At 45.4% G+C, this 20,938-nt stretch overlaps 1 protein-coding gene across 1 annotated transcript in view; it reads left to right on the top strand.

The window, feature by feature from the left end:
• LOC146192606 (uncharacterized) overlaps nucleotides 1-20,938 on the top strand; it is a 377,072-nt gene that overhangs the window by 334,085 nt on the left and 22,049 nt on the right. The window contains exon 6 of the mRNA XM_084602502.1: nucleotides 19,657-19,811. Coding sequence (XP_084458628.1) covers nucleotides 19,657-19,811 — 155 coding nt within the window. The remainder of the gene's footprint in view (nucleotides 1-19,656; nucleotides 19,812-20,938) is intronic.

Below are 20,938 nucleotides of genomic sequence, written 5' to 3'. Positions count from 1 at the left end.
GTAGGCAATTAAGAATGTGATGAATGATATGGAAACACTGTCTACGCAATAGCGAAAAACAAATCTCTGAAATGAAACGACACGTGGCACAGAGACACAGACGTACGGGTATATGTTTCATGGCTGATGTACACGCTGTTCGATCGGTTTTAAAATGTAGGAGTAAAGCGAGTAGAATGGTGGCATTAGTTTCGATTGGTTCACAAAAATAGGCTTTCAAACTCATGACGAGTTCTCGATCGACTTTTCAAACAGCCATTTTTATAGCATCACTTGCTTTCCATGCCCGCTCATTCGATCCGGCGTAGTCGTTAAAGGTTGTTATCTAATGGATGAATGGATGGTTCAGGCTGAACTCATTGAATCGGGCAGCGACGGAGCACTCTACCTTGCCGTGAATAATAACACATTTTGTACTTTTTCCTTGATTTTAGCCACGAGTCAGCTAACCTCCGTCTGGTTATTTGTACCTATTGAAAGTCTATTTTTCCTCCACTCTATTCAAAGTCCCATGTTTTGGCTACATCTTCTACTTTACTCTGAACTATAGGGCAGAGAAATTTACTGGAAGTAGTCAAATGTTCAACCTCTTTCCCCTCCTCTGCCTGCGCACCGCATAGCGTGTCTATCGCTTGCTACTTGACTCGATCGGTGCGTCCTCAGTGCCACTGCCCCAACTCCGAACAACATGAGTTGCCCCTAGAATTATCGTCTATCTTTTCTTTGGCTGTTTACTGTTTTAATGTTTCGTAAGGCATCCCAGTTTTTTTTTTTTTCGTCTGAACGCACGAATATCGACCGCCGAGTCGATAAGCGCCTGAGACGGAACACAGCGGCGAAATGAGCGAGAACACGCGCAGGCTGTTACGAGAACCGGGCCCAACCTCAACTGATTTTTGTTAGTTATCACCTTTATTTTCTCTTCACGTCACAGAGGAAAGACTACAAAAGACATTTGCTGCCAACTTTCTTCTTTTAGGTTAGGTAGGTGTGAATTGACAAGCGAAGTAGTTAGATTAGATGCATTTGTTATCGCACTTTACTATATATAACGCCTTTCAACTGCCTTCTCGGGAATGTGCTTCGCGTAGCATCAATGATTCCGCCTCAGTTGCCGAAGAAAAAGAGAGTAGCTGCAGTACGCATGCATTGAGCAGCGCAGGGCACGAGGGGTTCGTATTGTAAGAAAATATATAGCGGTACGCAAGTAGTGTAATCAGCGGGTCCCAGCACAAGTGCTACATTGAATCGAGACTTTGGCTTGGGCTAGTTGGTTCATAGCTAAATGGCAAACACACACACAGCGGCCGACCTGTGTACGTGTTTGCTTGTTTCGTCATCCTCTTTTGGTTCGCGCTGTTCTTTCGCCTTTAGAGCTATACAGCTTGGCCCTTTATTTATGTTTGGATGGAAGAGCTCAGAAAAGAATAAGGACAAGACGATAACGTTCCCTTAAAGGTTGCCTCAATGCCTCGAAGGTTGCCGCAAGGGAAGGACATAGCGGGGGGGGGGGGGGGGGGGGGTAAAGTTTCTTGAACAGCCTGGCAGAGGGGTAAGCTGCACCGGACTGCTCACTGCGCGTACGAGCGTATCGTCGCACTGTTTGCTGCTGTGTTCCGCTATGCGGCGCTGATGACTCGGCGAGCGACGCTCGCGCGCACAGACTACAAATTTTGGAGGATGTGTACATTTCCAGTTATGATTTGGTCTGCATTCCTGCTTCCAGATGTACCTATCGGTCTATTTGGCATTTTTCTCAACCGGTAATTTCTAACTGCTCCTCCTACTGGTGTCCAATATTTTTCTTCACCGATTTTCTTGCCCGCTTCCTCAAGTTTGTGCAAACCTTCCCCATGTATACGTAACTGAAAACCTTCTTCGGCTCCCGTTTGTCACCCATTTCTCAAATGCTATATTGCTGCTAGCCTCCCTTCCTTCAAGTGAAGACCATCCCAGGTCACCTTGTAACCCCGATTTGGTGCCTTTCCATGAAACCTATTATCGAGGGTTGCCTCTGGCGCTGTGGTGCAGTGATTATGGCACTCAACTACTGTGCCCAAGGATGCGGGATCGAATCCCGACCGTTGGCGGCCGCTTTTCGATGGAGGCGAAAAGCAAGGCGCTCGCGTGCCGTGCGGCATCAGTGTACCTATAAGAACCCCAGGTGGTCGAAATTTCCGGAGACCTCCACTACGGCATCTCTCATAGTCTGAGTCGCTTTGGGACATCAAACAGCTTAAATAAACAAAACCATTACTAAGGGACTTTATTGACCCAGCGGGCTGGTTCTGCGCTTCCCAAGCTGAACTTTGCGTGAATATTCGCGCTTGCAATACTGTGCAGACTCATCGTTACGTTTAATATGCCCCACCCGCCCACTCACGCTGCCTAACGCTCGATGGAAGAGGCTGGTTGGTTGGTTTGTGGGGTTTAACGTCCCAAAGCGACTCAGACTATGAGAGACGCCGTAGTGGAGGACTCCGGAAATTTCGACCACCTGGGGTTCTTTAATGTGCACTGACATCGCACAGCACACGAGCGCCTTGCTTTTCGCCTCCATCGAAAAGCTTCCGCCGAGGCCGGGATTCGATCCCGCGTCTTTGGGAACAGTAGTCGAGCGCCGTAACCACTGCGCCACCCCGGCGGGGTCGATGGAAGAGGCTATCTGACAGTACAGCCGCTGTACCAACGACGACGCAAGGTGTAGCCAATTTCTGCATGGCTATAGTCTCGAGGGGAACCGGACCTCAAAACCGGACGGAGTTTGTGTTGCTTCATGCACAGCACGACCGCAAGGCGTGGCACCAGTATTGGAGGGGCCTCTTTTGTTGCTTGTTCTGCCGACGTTTCAGTGCTTAGTACAAAGCTTAACTTCGATGCATTTATCGGGCTCACATATTTCGAACGACTCTTTTTAGGCTGGAGGTAAGTTCCTTTACAGCTCTAGCTGTGCTCTGGATTCGGTATTGAGGAGTGCTGAACAACGATACCTACTCCACACAGGGCCGTGACTGCTGCAACGCACGAAGCTCTTGCTCCGAAAGAGCGCATAATTATGCTATTCTTGCCATAGCGAAATGCAAAACACATTGAAGTTTCTGGATCAAGATAACAATCTGCGGTACAATCGAAGGGAATGCGCGAGTATAGGTCCTGAACATAGCCACAGCTCTGTCAGCTGAGCTGCAGATCGCACAGAGGTCAGCGACATAAAGCTACTTAACGGCTCTTTATTTGACGATAGGAGGCAGGCAATGGCTGCGGCACTGTCCCAATCGCTGCCCAAGCAGACAACGGGAGTCTTTGCGTTCGGAAATTGAATGATATGAACACTATGCGACATACAAGCTCCTGCCTACTTCGAGTCAAGCGTTACATGAAATAAATCATGCTTGTTTCAGTGTTGCAGTGTTTTATTGCTGACAGAGGTCGCGATGGATGGACGGATGGATGAATAGATTGATTGATTGATTGATTGATTGATTGATGGATGGATGGATGGATGGATGGATGGATGGATGGATGGATGAATGAATGTGGGTGGGTGGATGGACGGACGGACGGAAGGATGGATGGATGGGTAGGGGTAGGTGGATGGATGGATGGATGGATGGTTGGGTAGAGGTAGGTGGATGGATGGATGGTTGGGTGGGTGGGTAGGTGGATGAGTAGGAGTTGGTGGATGGACAGAAAATCTTTTTTTCCGCCAGGAAGGATGTGCGGACGATTCCACATTAGATGACCATGGACCTATGGTTGACGGCTACGCGGACAGCACAGAAGTACCGACGACGTTTCAGTGCGCGTGCCGCTGCCTCGTTGGATTGCCAGTAAAATCGGAAGAAAATAAGCATAGCCCCTAAGCACGTGCTCTCACAAGCGGCGCAGACTATGGCCTCTATTTTGCCGCAGCACTTTTCTTTACTCCACCGTGACCTTTATCGCTGCGGTAGGCATTCTTTGATATCGGTGCCTATTACCGGGAAATGATAATATAAATATAGGGCAGCATGATTTTTTAAAGAGAAGCTTAAGGGAGGACGGAGTGTTAGAATAATTATAGCGAAGGTCACTCAGCATGATAAGTACATTGATAATACAATTAGGCGGCAAAATAATAATATTGTAATATAGCTATTCGTATATCAGTAGCTATCTATTTATTGCCGCAAACTATTGCAATCCTTATTGCTGTCAACACATGCTAGCAGGCGGCCTTATCACTTTTCTTGATAAGGCGCATAACGATCTGTTTGTGCTGTTTGTTCACTATCAGCGTCATCTGAGCGTCGCTATATCACATTATTTGGAACTGAAACTATGATTTATATCGAAGGATCGCAGCCGCACGCGACCGGAAGGCACTTGATCTCGACATTTGTCGCGTGAAAGTGGGCGTGGAAATAGATAACCGGTGCTTTTACTGACGTCCACAAATCTGTTTCGTGCCTTTGCTTGTTTTCACCTCGCACGGGGTACTTTGCTTGCCATTCGTTAGTGGTGGTGTCTCTAATATTAATTTTTATTTTGTATTGTATAAGCGTTGCGGTATTTATGCTGCCGTTAATCGGATGGCTGGCGTAGTTTTAGATAAACTAATTTTCGGCAAGCTGAGTGTTCTCTAATTATGCACATGTACAAGGGAACAAAGGGAACAAAATCTAGCGCACCAGGACAAGGACAGAGTAAGAAGGCACCATTCAACGTTAACTTCCGACTAATATTTATTCAAGGAAGAAAGCATGGTTTTATACCACCGCGTATCACATGCGCCAAAAGAACATGCGCTAGCAAGTCGTACCAGCCAGATACGATATCTCCTTTGGCAACAACGCGACAGAAGGGCTACTTATACACTCATCTTTCAAAAGAGTAATCCATTCAGCTTGAACTATTTCACGCGTTAACCGGTTTTTGTTCACTTTTAAAACCGAACTTTTTTTGAGGAGAGGAATACAACTGCAAACACGGCAATGAGCCGACAAACCTTTACCACACCTATGACTAACATCCCGGCCATGCTCACGAAGCCTATCATTGAGGCGTCTACCAGTTTGACCAATATATTGCTTACCACAGGATAGAGGTATCTAGACTACATTTTGGATGCAATTAACAAATTTTTCTCTATGTTTCTTAGTGCAGCCTACCGCCTTCTTGGCTTCTGACGAAGTTCTAGTGCATAGTTGAATCAACTTATTCGGAGCCGAAAAAGACACTCTAACTCCCGACCGCTGCGCTACCTTTTTGAGATTATGGGACATCCTGTGGTTAGCAATATATTGGTCAAACGGGCAGATGCCTCAATGATAGGCTTCGTTAGCATGGCCGGGATGTTACTCACAGGTGTGGTAAAGGTTTGTCGGCTCATTGCCGTGTTTGCAATTGTATTCCTCTTCTCAAAAAACTTTGTTTTTAAAAAGTGCACGAAAACCGGTTAACGCGTGAAATAGTTGAAGCTGAATGGATTACTTTTTTGAAAGATGAATGTATAAGTAGCCCTTCTGTCGCGTTGTTGCCAAATGAGATTGCGTATCTGGCTGATACGAGTTGCTAGCGCATGTTCTTTTGGCGCATGTGATACACGATGGGTAACCTCCTTGTATAAAACCATGATTTCTTTCTTGAATAAATATTAGTTGGAAGTTAGCGCTGTGTGTGTCTTCTTTCTCTGTCCTTGTCTTGGTACGCTAGATTTTGTTCCCTTCGATTATGTACCAACATGCCCAAGTATCTGCCCTTCTGAGGCTCATGTACACTTGTGGAAAATAAAAGAAGGGAACTACAATGTGTAAATCACAATGTAATGTCTGCATCATAGCTTTTGCAACAGTCTTTTTATGTTACGGTAATATTATCGTTTTATTTGTTTTCAATGTTGCTTTCATGCCTTTTACATGGGTGGCCGAGGGCTCAAGTACTTAAGGCATTTTTTTTTTCCTTGGTCCTTTTCATTTTTGAGATAAAAAGCAAAACCTCCCGCGGCACTTAAGACTCATCACGTGCTTAATACGTAAGCATTAAATGCGATTGTTCTGCTTCTGTTGCGTACTTCTTGAACCAGGTTATATAGATTTACTTAGGGTTTCCATGGATTTGGTATGGTTTAGCGTTTGATTTTGCACCCTCCTCGCTAAGACGTTTTTAACCATACTACTTGGAATTGTAGACTAAAGTTCATTTGCTAATCACGGTTAACTAATTATTGGGTAATAACTAAGATATATAAATTGTGTAGTGCAGTCGTATACGATTTAAGCTTTCAATATAAATTCAAAAGTTCCTGCAGAGTTCACTAAATACTGGAATTCGGACGTGCAACTGGTTCAGTGCAACTGTACTCGGCATAAGCTATCCATCAATATATGGCTTGGTGGCGCTGCATACACTTCAGTTTTAATCACTGGCATGCAATTAACGACAATTAGGACCTACAATACGTCTAATGCAATTATACTCGATATAAGCTATTAAAATATGACTTTATGCTATAGAGGTAAGTTCAAGTTTAATTACGCATGGCTAATCAATTCTATTTAATTAAAGCCTACAATTAGTTCGGTGCATACTCGATCGGCATGAGCTGTCCAACGATATAACACTTGTGGCTAGTACACTCGGCATAAGCTACACGTACTATTTGTTGTCAGCAGGCGGTCACGCTTTCTCTACACGTCACTCATGAGCGATGCAATGCTTACGCTCCAAAAAAACCTCTCCGGTATTGCTATCACTACAGAGCGCGTTTCGTCCGAAGACTGTGAAGGCACCGCGAGGGAGTTACGTGATTGCTGTGACCAGACACACTTGTCAACCTTGAAGGACGTCGCAGGTATGGGTGTCAGTGTGAAGCCAAAGCAGTCGCTGCGGCAGCAAGCATATGTATGAGAGTTCAGAGTGCAGCCCATGAGCACCGCACATCTCTGAATGATAACTAAAAATGTCTTCATGGGATGTGACTTGGATATCAGCGTGCACTCTCCCTAGGCAGCAAAACAATTGCCCCAATATTAGGAGTATGCTGGTACCCCACAAGGCCAGTGCATAGCCACCACACTCCCGTATTGGGCCTATATTTTGTGCTGCCTGGGTCGAAATGCTGCACCAGAGAGTCATAGAGTCCGAGAGCTAGGTCACAAAAGATAGTGGCGGTATTTCCAATTTCTGGCAGAAGGGAGAAAAAGTACACTGGCCTTCTCCTCCTGAGGAGGTGAGCGGCGGCCAGCGAATAGACTAAGCTAGCAAGGTAGTACTAAATGCAAACACAGAGACAATGACGGCCACAGGAGATAATAAAGGAAGCGTCAATCAATGGGTGTGCGCATTTTCGCACGAGCAGTCACAATTTACAAATGAAATAGTGGCACCGGTCAATGCCCAGAGGGCTCCAGTTCTGCGTGATGCACGTGAGATTGTATGCGGAAACTACGCAACTAGTATACGCACGTGAGGTGCACCGCCACGGCCATGCACACGCAGCGGTTGGGCTCTGCTCATTACGCGCCAGGGAAGGAGCAGTACCTCTATCGTTTCCAGTGCAAATGACAACAAAATAGGTCCATTCTTTTAATCCACTCGAGAAGGCGCTCCAGGTACGCCACTCTGCCGGTGCACGTCGCTTAATTTTTATTCCTCCAGCTTGGCTCAAGGAAGGCAATTAGATTCTCTGCGTCGCACACTCACCCTATCAAGAAATCGAAACTTGATGGAAGGCCTGAAATAAACCGCTGGCGAGAAAAGAACAGGGAGCACCTTGTTCTTTTGCACGTATAGGCTGGCTGTTCTTGAACGTTGTGAATAATGGAAGCCGAGTCGTGTCACACCCTGCGTGGCATCACGACAACGCCCTCCCTTTGTGCAGGAACTATAGTTTCCAGGGAAACGATAGAAGAGGTGGGGAGTTCCGCGTGCGCTTCGGCCGTTCGTGGTGGTTCATTGCGCTCCACTAGAGAGCTCATTTCGCGCGAAAGAAAAAAAGCAGAGAGAGGTGCGCGAGCTGATACCCTGTGAGTGGCTGCCGCAATGTTCTCGTTAGGAGGGAAAGAAGGAGAAAAAAGGAAAGGCTGTTGTAGAGCGTGATCAATAGGCATATATAAAAATGTCGGTGGTTTTTTACCGCCCACGAAATTAACCACGTGACGGCAATTTGGTTCCTCATTATTGCACTGTAAAGGTTTTTTCGCAGTGAATTAGCAGCCTCGTGCTATTTTAGGGTGCTATATTTAGACTTTGCGAAGTTGCGCGCACTGTGAGTGCTGAGGATCGCGACATAACCAGGGCGCAGCGTGGCGCGAGTTCACCGTGGAGGTGCATACGCGTACGACGTTGTGGCACTGACCAAAAGTGAACTGGTTTATTGATGCAGCGATTTATAGAAATTAGTTCGTGGACATTCAGTATAGTAGCCTTGATATGAGTGTCGCGTGAGAAAAGGGGCAGTTTTCTATTGAGACAAATCGCTCATGTAACGTGCCAAACGAAGATCAAAAATGATGGTGACGCAACGAAAATACGAAAGCAGGAAATTAATTTCTGACCATTTAACGAATCGTTGAATCTGACTATGCTTCGCAAAGTCCGCAGAGCGGAAGAATTGGATTGTGAAACTTGATTTGTCCGTGTAGCGAAGCTTTTATACTTCCCGACAAGATGACAGACAAGGACTCTATAGCGGCGGCTTCGGCCAGTCGGACGATCTTCAATTGAATCTCCGAGTCGGAGCGGAGTTGTGTATGGTCTCCCACTGATCAAAAAACTTATTGCTCTTCTTTCAGAGGGAGCCTGAGAGAATTCACAGGGGATGTAGTTCAACTATAATGCGGTGTATCGTTGAGCTAGCTTCTCGAACTTGATGGAGAACGCAACAAAGAAGCCAGTGGCACAGAAGAAACAGACACGAAGACACGCCTTCTGTATTCCTATTAAAGAAAGAGACTTCTTATACATACCGGCAGGACAATGAAGCGAAGAAAGAAGTTAGCTGCAGGTAGATGAAATGAAGCGAAAAAAGCGCGTGGGTCTCAATTCAGTTGTCAGTTGCAGCATCGTCCTTATCCGTGTGCGCATCTTTTGTGGGTCATTGTCTGCTCTTCTGCGTTTTCCATCAGGGTATGATTGAGATCAGCTCTGTATTGACATAGCTTACGCTGACTATAGTGTACTGACCTGGGTAGTAGAGGCCGCGCGACGCCGGGTTTGGAAAAGAATTGGTTTGCAGGCGACGGAGCGGTTTTCTGGACAAGAGGGCGCCTTGTTTGAAAATGTACCGACAGGAGGATGTTTATCTTGCCTTAGTATTAGAGCGGGAAGGGGGGGGGGGGGCACTGCGTTATCTTTCTAAGACACTAAGCGGCCTCGCCCTGTGAATTGCTCAGGTTGCCCACAAAATGGGAAAGCTGGCGGCATGCGCAGGCACCCAGATTGTGTTTAATATTTCTGCTATTCCTGCTTGTTTGCAGGCTTGTACCGCCATCTGCAAGGATGGTGTTTGCAGATAATAATGACACTCAACTCTAATAAATGTAACTGCATGTCGTCTCACCGCCTTCGTAATCCTCTTGCTTTCCAGGGCACAGCTTCTAACTTTTCGGTTTACCTCGTACAGTGGTACAAACAGTTAGATATCACTGTTTCTCGTGATTTACCTTGGTGTTTGCATGCAACTAACGTGACATAATCGGCTAATAAAACGCCAGGCTTGATAAAACGTTACCTGCAGGAAGCTCGCCAACACGTCAGACTACCAAGCCTATCATTTATCAGAACTAAACTGGAGTACACACTGTCCACCTGAAACCCTCTTCAAGCATACTTAGCAAATGCCATAAAAGCTGTACAAAACAGGCCACCAGATTCATTCACTGCACGATATGCTTCTGACGTGGGCATATTATTTAGAAATAGCAATCAGGTTTACCTAATCTTTCTACTCCCCATCGCATTGTCCGCCTTGTCTTTTTTCCCCCAAGTCCTTTTATTTGCCACTAAAACAAGAACTGTATATCTGCGCACTCCCACCACGAATATCACCACATCGGTCACTCTATTCAAATTCTGCGTCCACGTGTCTGCATTACTGCATTGGCCCCCCAGCTCACTTTTTTTCTCGAGAAGCAGCATATTGGAATGGCCTTTAACATATCGCTGCCATAACATGGTCATCACCTTTACGAGAGGTCCTTATTTTGAAACTGCATTCTTTATGTAGGAATTCTACATGCAATATAGCTAGATCATCTCTAAAAAGGGGCCTTTAAGGAAAATAAAGTGGTGTGAAGGTATGAGGACGCTATAAGGACTCAGAAACAATTACGTCTTTTTGCACCGAGAAAGGCGAAAGTTTGGGCTTAAAGCATATCTGCAGGTCGGGTGCGTCACAAAGAAAGCACATGTCTCGATCCGCTCATAACAGCACGATCAGGACGAAGCGCAACCAGGCAACTATTCATGATCTGTGCTTGAGTGAAATGCTGGTCTGTTTCTGTCGCATATCGGAAACATTAGAGGCAGAGGGTTGCAGCCGATCAGTTCTGCCTCCAAAGCTTCAATGTGGGGTGCAATCCGAGACTATTACTAGGTGGCCCCAGTTGAGCTTTACGCCTATCGCTGCGCTGCATCCGGCTCTCATGGCGGCACTGATTCGTTAGCGCTACCACTGTAGGCTACAGCTTTGATCGAAATTAAACTTGCCGCTTCATATGCAAAGCCGGCAAAAGAAAAGCGCGCACGCACATGCACACACACACACACACACACACACACACACACACACACACACACACACACACACACACACACACACACACACACACACACACACACACACACACACACACACACACACACACACACACACACACACACACACACACACACGCACACGCACACGCACACGCACACGCACACACACGCACACGCACACGCACACACACACACACACACAGATTGGGGCACGCTTATGGATCATAGCAGCGATCAGCGATTCAACCTCGCCCCATCTGAACTGACGTGCGTTTTGTTATACTCCGTTAGAATAGTTCGTTTTGCTCACCGATAAAGCCGGCTGAAGAACAGTCTGAATGGTTTAAGTGTTTAGAAGCTCTCTTCTAACCATATTTCACAGTAGGTAATTTGAAGTTTGGAAGCGGATGGTTATCATTACAGCTCCCATTCCGAGTTATTTGTGTTCAGTGTGCATGCTCAGGACTGCTGATCCTGACTTTCTCAATTAGAAGAAGTGAAAGTAGTTCACCACCGGCACATTATTGGGAATAAGGGAGCACAGGGGTACATACGCCATGTGTGTATACTGGCATGTGGTCCTGGGTGCTTCGCAAACAGCTTGGATTACGTTGAGGTGCGTTGCGTTCGTCCGGTGGCCGGATATTTTAGGCGTGAATGGGGATGCTACTGTTTGAGATCGAGTGCTATCATTAGTATGAATCCTGTGTATCAGATGCTTCTGGTATTTTCACTGGTAATCTTTCTTTTGCACCCCACCGGGGTGGCGCAGTGGTTACGGCGCTCGACTACTGTTCCCAATGACGCGGGATCGAATCCCGGCCTCGGCAGCCGCTTTTCGGTGGAGGCGAAAAGCAAGGCGCTCGTGAGCTGTGCGATTTCAGTGCACGTTAAAGAACCCCAGGTGGTCGAAAATTCCGGAGTCCTCCACGACGGCGTCTCTCATAGCCTGAGTCGCTTTGGGGCGTTAAACCCCACAAACCAAACCAACCATTTTCCTTTTGCTCACTTTTGTTTCCATGCTGTAAAACAGCAAGAGGAATTAGGTTTACAGCCCTAGCAGGCAGTACAGCTCGAGGCCCTTGTGCATGTATCATAGAGTGGACGCTCTACGTCATTACCATCAGCCGCACTATAACGCACTGCAGGGCGAAAGCCTCTCCCATTTCCCTCCCATTAATCCGTTTCTGTGCTAGCTGCATCCAATTGACCCTTGTGAATTTCATAATCTGACCAACTACCTAATTTTCTGTCGCCCCCTGCTACGCTTACCTCCCTTGGAATCCAATTGGTTTCTCTTAGAGACCATCGGTTATCCTCTCTTCGAATTACATGTCCTGACCATGCCCATTTCTTCTTGTTTTCCACTAGAATGTCAGTAACTTGAGTTATTTCTCTGACCAACTCTGCACGCTTCTTATCTTTTAACGTTACACCTACCATTTTACGTCCCAAGGCCCTCTGCGTTGTCTTCAGCTTAAGTAGAACCCTTTTCGTTAACATCCATATTCCAGCCCCATAGATCAGTACTGGCTCCCTCAGTGCGCTCTACTTATTTTATGCCAAACGTGAAGGCCGTCTGGCTCCGAACAATTTACCTTGAACTGAGACTGATAGAGCGTAAGCTATGCTGCTACAATTCTCTAAGGTCATTAATCTGCGCAAGCTAGGTGATTCTAGGCATCACTATCATCTGCACCTCACCGCAGGTACGCCACAAAAAGCATTGCTGCCACTGAGGTTCGAACCCGCACCCTAACAACTAGTTCAGCTTGCTTAGCCCACGTTGGAGAGTACTATACCATCTCCGCAGCCGTGCGATAGCCTCGTGTAAAGCTGCGAAACACCCTCGTGCTGTGTAGTGAACATTGTGTGTCTTTATGAAGTTTCATCTGGCCCGCGCTTCGTTTAACCTAGGTAAATACGCCGTACAAGTACGTCATCTGTCGGAGTGTCGGCAAGGTACGCGAACGTATAGTGGCGCGGAGGCGAGCCAAGATGGAAGCGGCAGCGGCGATTGCAACTGCGACCGATGGCTTACGCTCATGAAACTTGGTTCAATGATTGTTGAAGCTCTGAAGTTTTCATTGATTAAGGTCGCCCTTAGAACCTTCATTCGGTTACTCTGCATCCACATGCACGTCGCAGCTGGTAAGCCGAGCTTAAAAAGCTTTCTTTATGAATAGGAACAGATGGTGAAAAAGGACTGACAGTGAGGTGTCATCGCTTGTAAGCAGATTTTCCATACTGAGATCGTTTTAGGATGCAATTACATTATACATTATTTACCATACAATGCAATACGAACATCACATAACAGTCACACATGATCGTAAGATATCTTACGTTATTTATGGTAATGTATGACATTGTATAATATCTGTATCCCATTTTATGGACATTCTATGATAAAGCCTGTATACGATTACTGCATCATAGAATTTTTTTATTAGGGTTATGAAGGTGCAGAAGCGTTTATGTTGTCACGTAGTGGTGACCACGATCCAGGTGTCAGGAATGCAAGGCAAAGAAGGGCTTCTCAAGGAAAGCTTTTACTGCACTGACTTGCGCCGTAAACGAAATGTACAACACTTGCTCGGTGGTCGTCGATGTACAGAATACATACTGCTCGCGGGCCGAGAAAGCTTGTATGAAATTATACAGATACGGCACCCTAAGGCAACTGTAAAGATCTGAAAAAAAAAAATGCGGAAGTAATCGCATTCGGCTGAGTAGGGCGGCGGCATAGGTCATCGCCTGGTGGATTTCTTCACCGATGACATCCGCCATCAACGCCTCATGAAGCTTCTTTGGCTGTGGCAGGAGTCGGCGCAGCTCTTCGCGTATAGCTGCAAGTTAGCGCTGTTCGGAGACGTTGTATCCGATAGGATGCATTAGCAGGTTCGGGCATCGAAGGTTTTATCAATATTGTGGGCGCTGCTTGAATGCACTCCCTGAATGAACTCGACTGAGGGTTGCGAACGAGGCGAGCAAACAGCGGCTCCTTTACTCTTAGCATGAAAAACCTTATTTTTTTATCCTCTTTCAATTCAGGCTGGCGTGTCTGAAAAGACAGTTCATTTTTTTTGCGTAAATTTTTACGGACTCCTTATTCGCAGTTGAGTGCGTGAGTGCAATCTGTAGCTAAGCCCTCTTTGTACGCATAGCTCCAGTGAACGCCTTTGTCATTTATTCCCTTCCACCCGTTCCTACATTCGATGCAGTTCATCTTTACACTGACTCTCTGAATGCCATTAAACAGCTTAAGGCCGTTCGAGGCACATTCCAAATGACACAGTCCATTCATTTGCTCCGTTCAAAGTACCCATGTCCTGTGCGCATACACTGGATTTGCGGCCATGATCGCGATCCACATAATATTCGAGCGGGTGCTATGACGCACATAAACACGCCAGGCGACCCACCACATTCCCCTTTACCCCCAGATCTGTTACTGTCCCACGTTTCCGATTCTCAAGTTCTGCGACAGTGAACACGCGCTCTCATTCCTCTGTGTTCGCACCCTTTCTCGCGTAGTCTTACTCGGCAGGGGGTATCAGTGCGCCGGATTCGAGCAGGGTGGCTCTGACCCCATCTGTACGTCTGGCGTGATAAAGATCTGCCAGTGACTGACAGGTGCCCTCACTGTGACATTGCACCGGAGACCTGTGATGTGCGTCACTTGCTGTGGACGTGTCCAGCAACGGCTGCAGTTAGACAATTGCTACTCATGAAGGTGGGCCTGCGGTGGAACCGCGATTGCGATTACGACAAGTGGACAATGGACAACCACTACACCGCCAAAATCTGTGACTACCTTAGTGAAACTGGACTTCACTCCTTCTTTAAACTTTCTATCTCCTGAATCAAATTCCCCCTTTGTCAATTTATGCCTTGCGGCAAACGTTTCGAAAAAAAAAAAAAAAGAAAAGCTCCCGGTTGAATTTTTTTAGATCCGTTACGAATTACAATTTTGCTGTGATGCAGGTATCTGTTATTAAAGGGCAATGATTTGCAATAAAACTTCCTATAATGGATGTGTCTGCCTGAGAAATGCTAGGTGAAATAAAATTAGGGTTCCTCCAGCGGTAGTTGCTCTTTTCTGCTCGGTAAAACATTTTCATGTACTGTTGAATTTAATGGCTAGCTTCATGTCATGCGCTCAGTTGTATGTAAAGAATTTTTCGCACGCGTGTTTCAATCTTTATCGATGCTTTAACGTTGTCAAGTTAGGAAAGGCTCATTAACGTGCTCTTTGCAATCGTTAATCATGATGCGACTGAATTGGATGGTCGAAGCGGTGTCGAACCAAATCTTTGGTTTTTGTAGTGGTGGTTTAATTACTGTGTAGAAGCAATAAATATGGGTTTAGTGCTGTGAAAATATTTGTAAATAGTGTGGAAGGGTCATAAAGAATTAACTTTTGTTCGCATGAAACTTCCTTTTAATAAGACCAGTTCAATCGGGAGATTCAAACAGAAAGCACAGTCAGCTGTTTCCTAGTAATTATACTGCACATGTCTTTTTAATTAGAAGTCATACTCTTCTTCGGGGACGACTGCATGATCATTTTGGATTTCTGCGTAGTGGATGACTTCGACGTGTTCACGACTGAGTTCAATGTCAAGCAAGAAGTGATTAACTTTAAATGCGTTCTCTGCGTGTGTTGCTGGGACATGTGACTGGTACATGTACATTTGGTGTCTCTGAACCTAGGTAGGATGGTCGTCAGTGTGAGTTTCGAGTCTTGTATGTTGGCATGAACATCGTGTATGAGCGTTTGCATGGCCTGAATCGTCTGTTCTCCGGGGCTGTGTTTCAAATCATTAGTATCGCAGTGAATGATTAAATGGGTGATGTACCGTGGTGCTGCGGCTATAAGTTTCTTTACATCATCAGTCTTGGCACCACCTTGAAACCTAATGTATGGTGCGTGTTTTCCAGAAGGGAAGTGCATGTGAATGCATTACAGGTGCGGAAATAAGCAATCGGAGCACTCTTTTTTGTTCGAATTAAAATCACGCCTTATGCACTCAAGATAAAAAAACAAAACAAAAACAATATTTGTCCCAGTGTAAGAGCAGTGGCGTCTACTACCGGTTCGCATACGACTGCCAGTTTCAATTATGCAACGTGTCAAGAATGCTGGAGGGAAATAGCGTGCTTCGTATACTTTTGTCCGCGCCAGTATTTGTATTGACTGTCACCGATAAGCGCTACGTATGTCAGTGAAATAAGAGCAGGATTACCTTGTTCCGTCGTCATCTTCCATTTTCGAGGATCCAGGGTAGAACGAGAAAAATAAGATGGCTACGTAGTATGAAATAACACTGAACAAGGGTAGAGGGGGAGCAAGCAGAGCCAACGCTTCGACAAGTGGACCTGTCTTCCCTCCCCCCCTCCCCCCCCCATATTGTTGTTAGCCGATTGGATTATGGAGCGCCCTCATAAGCTTTCTTCGGTATGCGCACTTGTGTCTGGGATTGCCCTGCTTTTTTACTGGATTCTCCGAGATCGAACCTTACCGCCTGAACAACTGTTCCCTTCTATAGAACTGATGCTAACACACAAATTATATTTGCCAAGTATGGCTCCCTTGGTGGCCTGGTCAGAGCAATATGATTTGAGTGATAACCTGTGCAAACAATGAAGATTCTGCCTACTCCCCTTTACCCCAATTTATGGCCATGAGCCTTCCTATTCAATAAATGCCGTCCGATCAATCAATCAATCAATCAATCATCTTGAGTGCTGTGTTCAGACTGGTTTGCAGATTATGTTCATAAAATTTTCGCGCACTTCCTTCGTATAATGGCTTTTCGTGCCTTGTGTGCAATCTTATAACTCCTTTTATCCGCTTTTTTTAACAGGAAAACTTCATTATATTTTTTTGTGGCTGGCCATCTTTCAACTGTTACTGCCTGGACATGAATGACTGCGTTGATAACAAATGGCCGACGATTGCTGAGCCCTCCTATTCACATCCGTTCTAGCATGGAGGGTTTCTCTGCAAATTAATGGCTTCCATACGAGTAGCTGATGACGAGGTTGTCTTGGAATGGATCACATGTATGGTCGGCCACATCAGTTTCGGCTGGCATCTGAAGCAGGGCGGTGTTAACAAGTGGGATATAATAATAATAAATCTTTATTTCCATCAGGTGCTATACAGATGGAGGGATACGGAAAAAAAGCTGCCACTTGGCGGCTTGACGAGTCCGCAGCCCCATATATAAGGCAGCGTCTAGGCAACACCAGAGAATCAACACGCGATAAACAAATCAACACTTAATCAATGCGGAATAAAAGAAAAGGTCCTGGGCCAGGTAAAACAAACACCGTCAGCACAAAAAGTAAACAAGCGATAAGCATATCAAGACACTTGTTCTATGCAGAAGAAAAGAAATGCTAGATAAAACAAACACCAGAAAAGATGGTCAGCTAAGTCAATCAGCAAACATGTCTCTGAGTTTAACAGTGGAACAGCTAAATAAACCAAAATTCAGTGATTGATAATAGTTTATAAGAGATGGCAGAGAATAACACAAACGCTCCATACCAGAATTCAAGCGTGGTGCAGCAACCTTCCATTTTTCTCCACGTGTAGTATTATAACACTTCTCATTTGTTTCTAAATGTGCCAAGGCGTCCAGGCTGTGAATATTTTTTTTTCACTTCATATTTATACCGAGCACTCAAACGGTTGCGGTATAGCTTGTGAGCTGTAATAACATGAGCACTGTGAAAAAATTCTGCAGTGGTTGCATTATAACCAGCATTGTACACGTGGCGCAGATACCGTTTTTGCATACGGAATATTTTTTGTGTGTTAGAGAATGTAGTTGTGCCCCAGACAAGATGGCAGTAGTTGGCGTGCGAATAGAAAAGAGAATTATAGACCAATAGTTTTGTTTTAGTAGAGAGCATGTATCGGAGACGACCGACTACACCGGTTATCCGAGCAAGTTTGGCTAATACAAAATTCACATGAGTTTCCCAGGACAGATTGGCAGTGAATATCACACCTAGACATTTGAAATGATCAACAATGTCAACAGGATGAGAGTTTAAAACAATATCGGCATGAGGAGGAACAGGTTTATTTTTCGGCCGGAAGACAACAGCTTTTGTTTTATTTTCGTTAATCTTCATGCAATTGGATGAGGACCATTGCTGCAGTTGGACTATGGTGTCATTACAATCAGAGATAAGTTTATCGATATTATTGCCAGAAAAAAATATGCTAGTATCATCTGCGTATATAATAAATTTGGCGTTTTGATTAATGTTAACAATGTCATTAATATACAGGTTAAATAGCAAGGGGCCCAATATGCTGCCTTGTGGAACACCACAAAGCAGTGGCAGGACTCGTGACCGCGAGTTGTTGATTTGGACTACTTGACATCGATGGGATAAATATGATTGTAATAACTGTAGTCCACACCCACGTATACCGTAAAAGTCCAACTTCTGCAGCAGAATGTCATGATTCACCAGGTCGAATGCCTTGGAAAAATCTACAAATAGGCCGACTACTATTGCCTTGCTTTCGAACTGCGTTAAAATATACTCTTTCTGGTGAAGCAGGGCTAACTCTGTAGACATATTCTTCCTAAATCCAAACTGGTGTTTCGTTATTAATTCGCAGTGATCAGCAAAATTTGCAAGCCTGCAGTGTATTATTTTTTCGAGAGGTTTAGAAAATATAGGTAAGATAGACACCGGACGGTAATTGCCCAATTCATTTCTGCTTCCCTTTTTAAAAAGCACGACTACTTTTGCAGTTTGCATTTTCACCGGAAATGTCGATGTCGTCAGACATTTATTAAAGATATGCATTAGAACTGGTGCTATGACATCTGCGACATAATTTACTGGCTTTATTTGAATTTCGTCGATATCCCTACTGCTGCTGTTCTGTAAATTTTTTATTGTTGAAATTACTTCCAGTACACTCACTGGCTGTAGAAATATTGATTTTTCATTCCGCGTGCTGATATACCGACACGCATTTGAGGAGCTGCCTGGCGTACTCATGCTTGTAAAGAAATTATTGAAAGCATCAGCCAGTTCCGCCTCGTGCAAAACTTTGCCATTAATCGTTAGTTTAGAAATGCAGCTACGTTGGTTATCGCGACGCAGTAGCGTGTTTAATTTGTTCCAGAGCAACTCACTCGGCACATTTTTGTCGTCCAAAAAACGTGAGAAGTACTCTTTACGTGCATTACGTAGTTTTTTCGTTAGTTGGTTCCTATATTGTTTAAAAACGTTCAAGTCATCAGGATGGCGGGTGTTTAGGAATTGTCTGTAGAGCTTATCTTTTGCTCTCATTTGCTGGTACAGTTCATGTGTGACCCATGGCTTTCGAATTTTTCTACTCTTTTTGCGTCTCTTAACAGGAAAATGAGCATTGTACACTCTTTTGAAGGTATCTAAAAAAACACTGTAGGCGTTGTTAGCATCATGTATGTTCAGGACTTCGCACCAGTCTATTTGAAGCAGCTCATTTCTAAACGCGTTAAGAGCCGTATCGGTTACTGGCTAGTAAAGACTGTCAGCAGACGAACAGTTTGCCTTGCAATGAGTGTCTGCAGCTGCTGTTGATGATGATCCTCTTGCAGGCTATGGCGTCCACCTCTTTTCATGGTGTGGTGGATAACCACCATGGACCTGCTAGTGTGACAAAGCACGATGTGGAAAAATAAAGAGGGTTCACCACGGCATGATCGCATTAAGCGTGGCCTCATAATCAGTCAGCGTTACTGGCTGGGGGATTGGGGGGGTGGGGGCTTGCTTTGAGGGACATATGCTGTTTTTTTCTTAAACTGTATCAGAATGCAGTAAGCAATATTGATTCCAGAGTGAATGAATAGCTCGTGCTATTTCCGCGGTACCTCTCTTTCCCTGAAACAGACACGCCCGCCGAGGTGGTCGCCGACCCAGTGTGGGAAGGGGCGTGGCTGGGCAGCCGACTCGCCCAACACATCCCGCTCGTGCTGGTGACGCTAGGAGCCCAGGGGGCGCTGCTCATCGAGAGACGGCATCAAGAGGCAACGCAGGAAGGGCAGGTAGGTCTATTGGAGTGGAGTCACTGTACCACAGTAAACGGCACGTTTCTTATCAAGTGTCCGCACTAAAATAGCGCTCACTGAAGAGCGTTTTAAAGGGCCTAGTATAGCGCTCCTAAATATTCCTATGAGATAGGCAATCCACGATGATTTCGCAAATAAAGGCAGTAAAACATTTATTTACTACCAGTCATGGCTTTCAGAGTTTAGTGTGCAGGCAGCTACAGAAAAAGGGACCTAACAGAGATAGAGAGAAAAAAAAAATAAGACGCAAGGCATCTTAATGTATCTCTGCTAGACAAGACAAACGGCCAGAAAGCGTTAAGGAAATATTTGGTTTGGTTTGCGGGGTTTGACGTCCCAAAGCTACTGAGGCTATGAGAGACGCAGTAATGGAGGGCTACGGATATTTCGACCACCTGGCGTTCTTTAACGTGCACTGACATCGCACAGAACACCGGTGCCTTGCTTTTTGCCTCTATCGAAAAGCTGCCGCCGCGGCCGGGATTCGATCCCGCATCCTTGGGTAATGTAGCCGAGCACCATAACCGCCGTGCCATCACGGCAGTTCTCAGATCTAGGCATGTTTAATAAGACATATAACGTATTTGTTATGCCATATATAATTTCTGTAATGGACGGGCCAAAGATAATGCAGACACCGTGATTTAGCCATGTGGAGATTGGAAAGGACCTAAAGGAAGATTTTCGCGCTGAGAGCGCTAGTACATCATAAAACTAAAAATATATTTGTGAGTTTAACTCATACAGATTGCTGCAGTTTTAGGTTGTGCCGTGAGAAGTGCAGTGCAGTTTGCAGGAAAGAAGAATTATGCCACAGGAAGCTGAAATTTCTTCAAAGATCTTAAGCTGCTCGGAAACCAGTGGTGTCTGTAAGATCGTGAGGCAAGGACAAGAAAATCCCCGCCGGCTTGTACAGTGTGGCAGGCGCACTGGTGATTTGGAATTGCAATAGCTTCTCCGCCACTCGCAAAACTGTTGAGGAATAGGCTGAAGCACAAAAGCAGACAGTTAAGCGAACAGCTCTCGTGCAAATGTTATAAAAACACAAACGAAAAATCAAAATATAGGAATGCTTGAGTGCTTTGAAGAGTGGATGCTACAAT

Source organism: Amblyomma maculatum, chromosome 4 (genome assembly GCF_055883805.1).
Source record: "Amblyomma maculatum isolate TAMU_Amacu chromosome 4, ASM5588380v1, whole genome shotgun sequence".
NCBI classification, from domain to species: domain Eukaryota; kingdom Metazoa; phylum Arthropoda; class Arachnida; order Ixodida; family Ixodidae; genus Amblyomma; species Amblyomma maculatum.
Note: the sequence above shows the minus strand (reverse complement) of the source record. Positions and strands in the feature narration are given on the sequence as shown.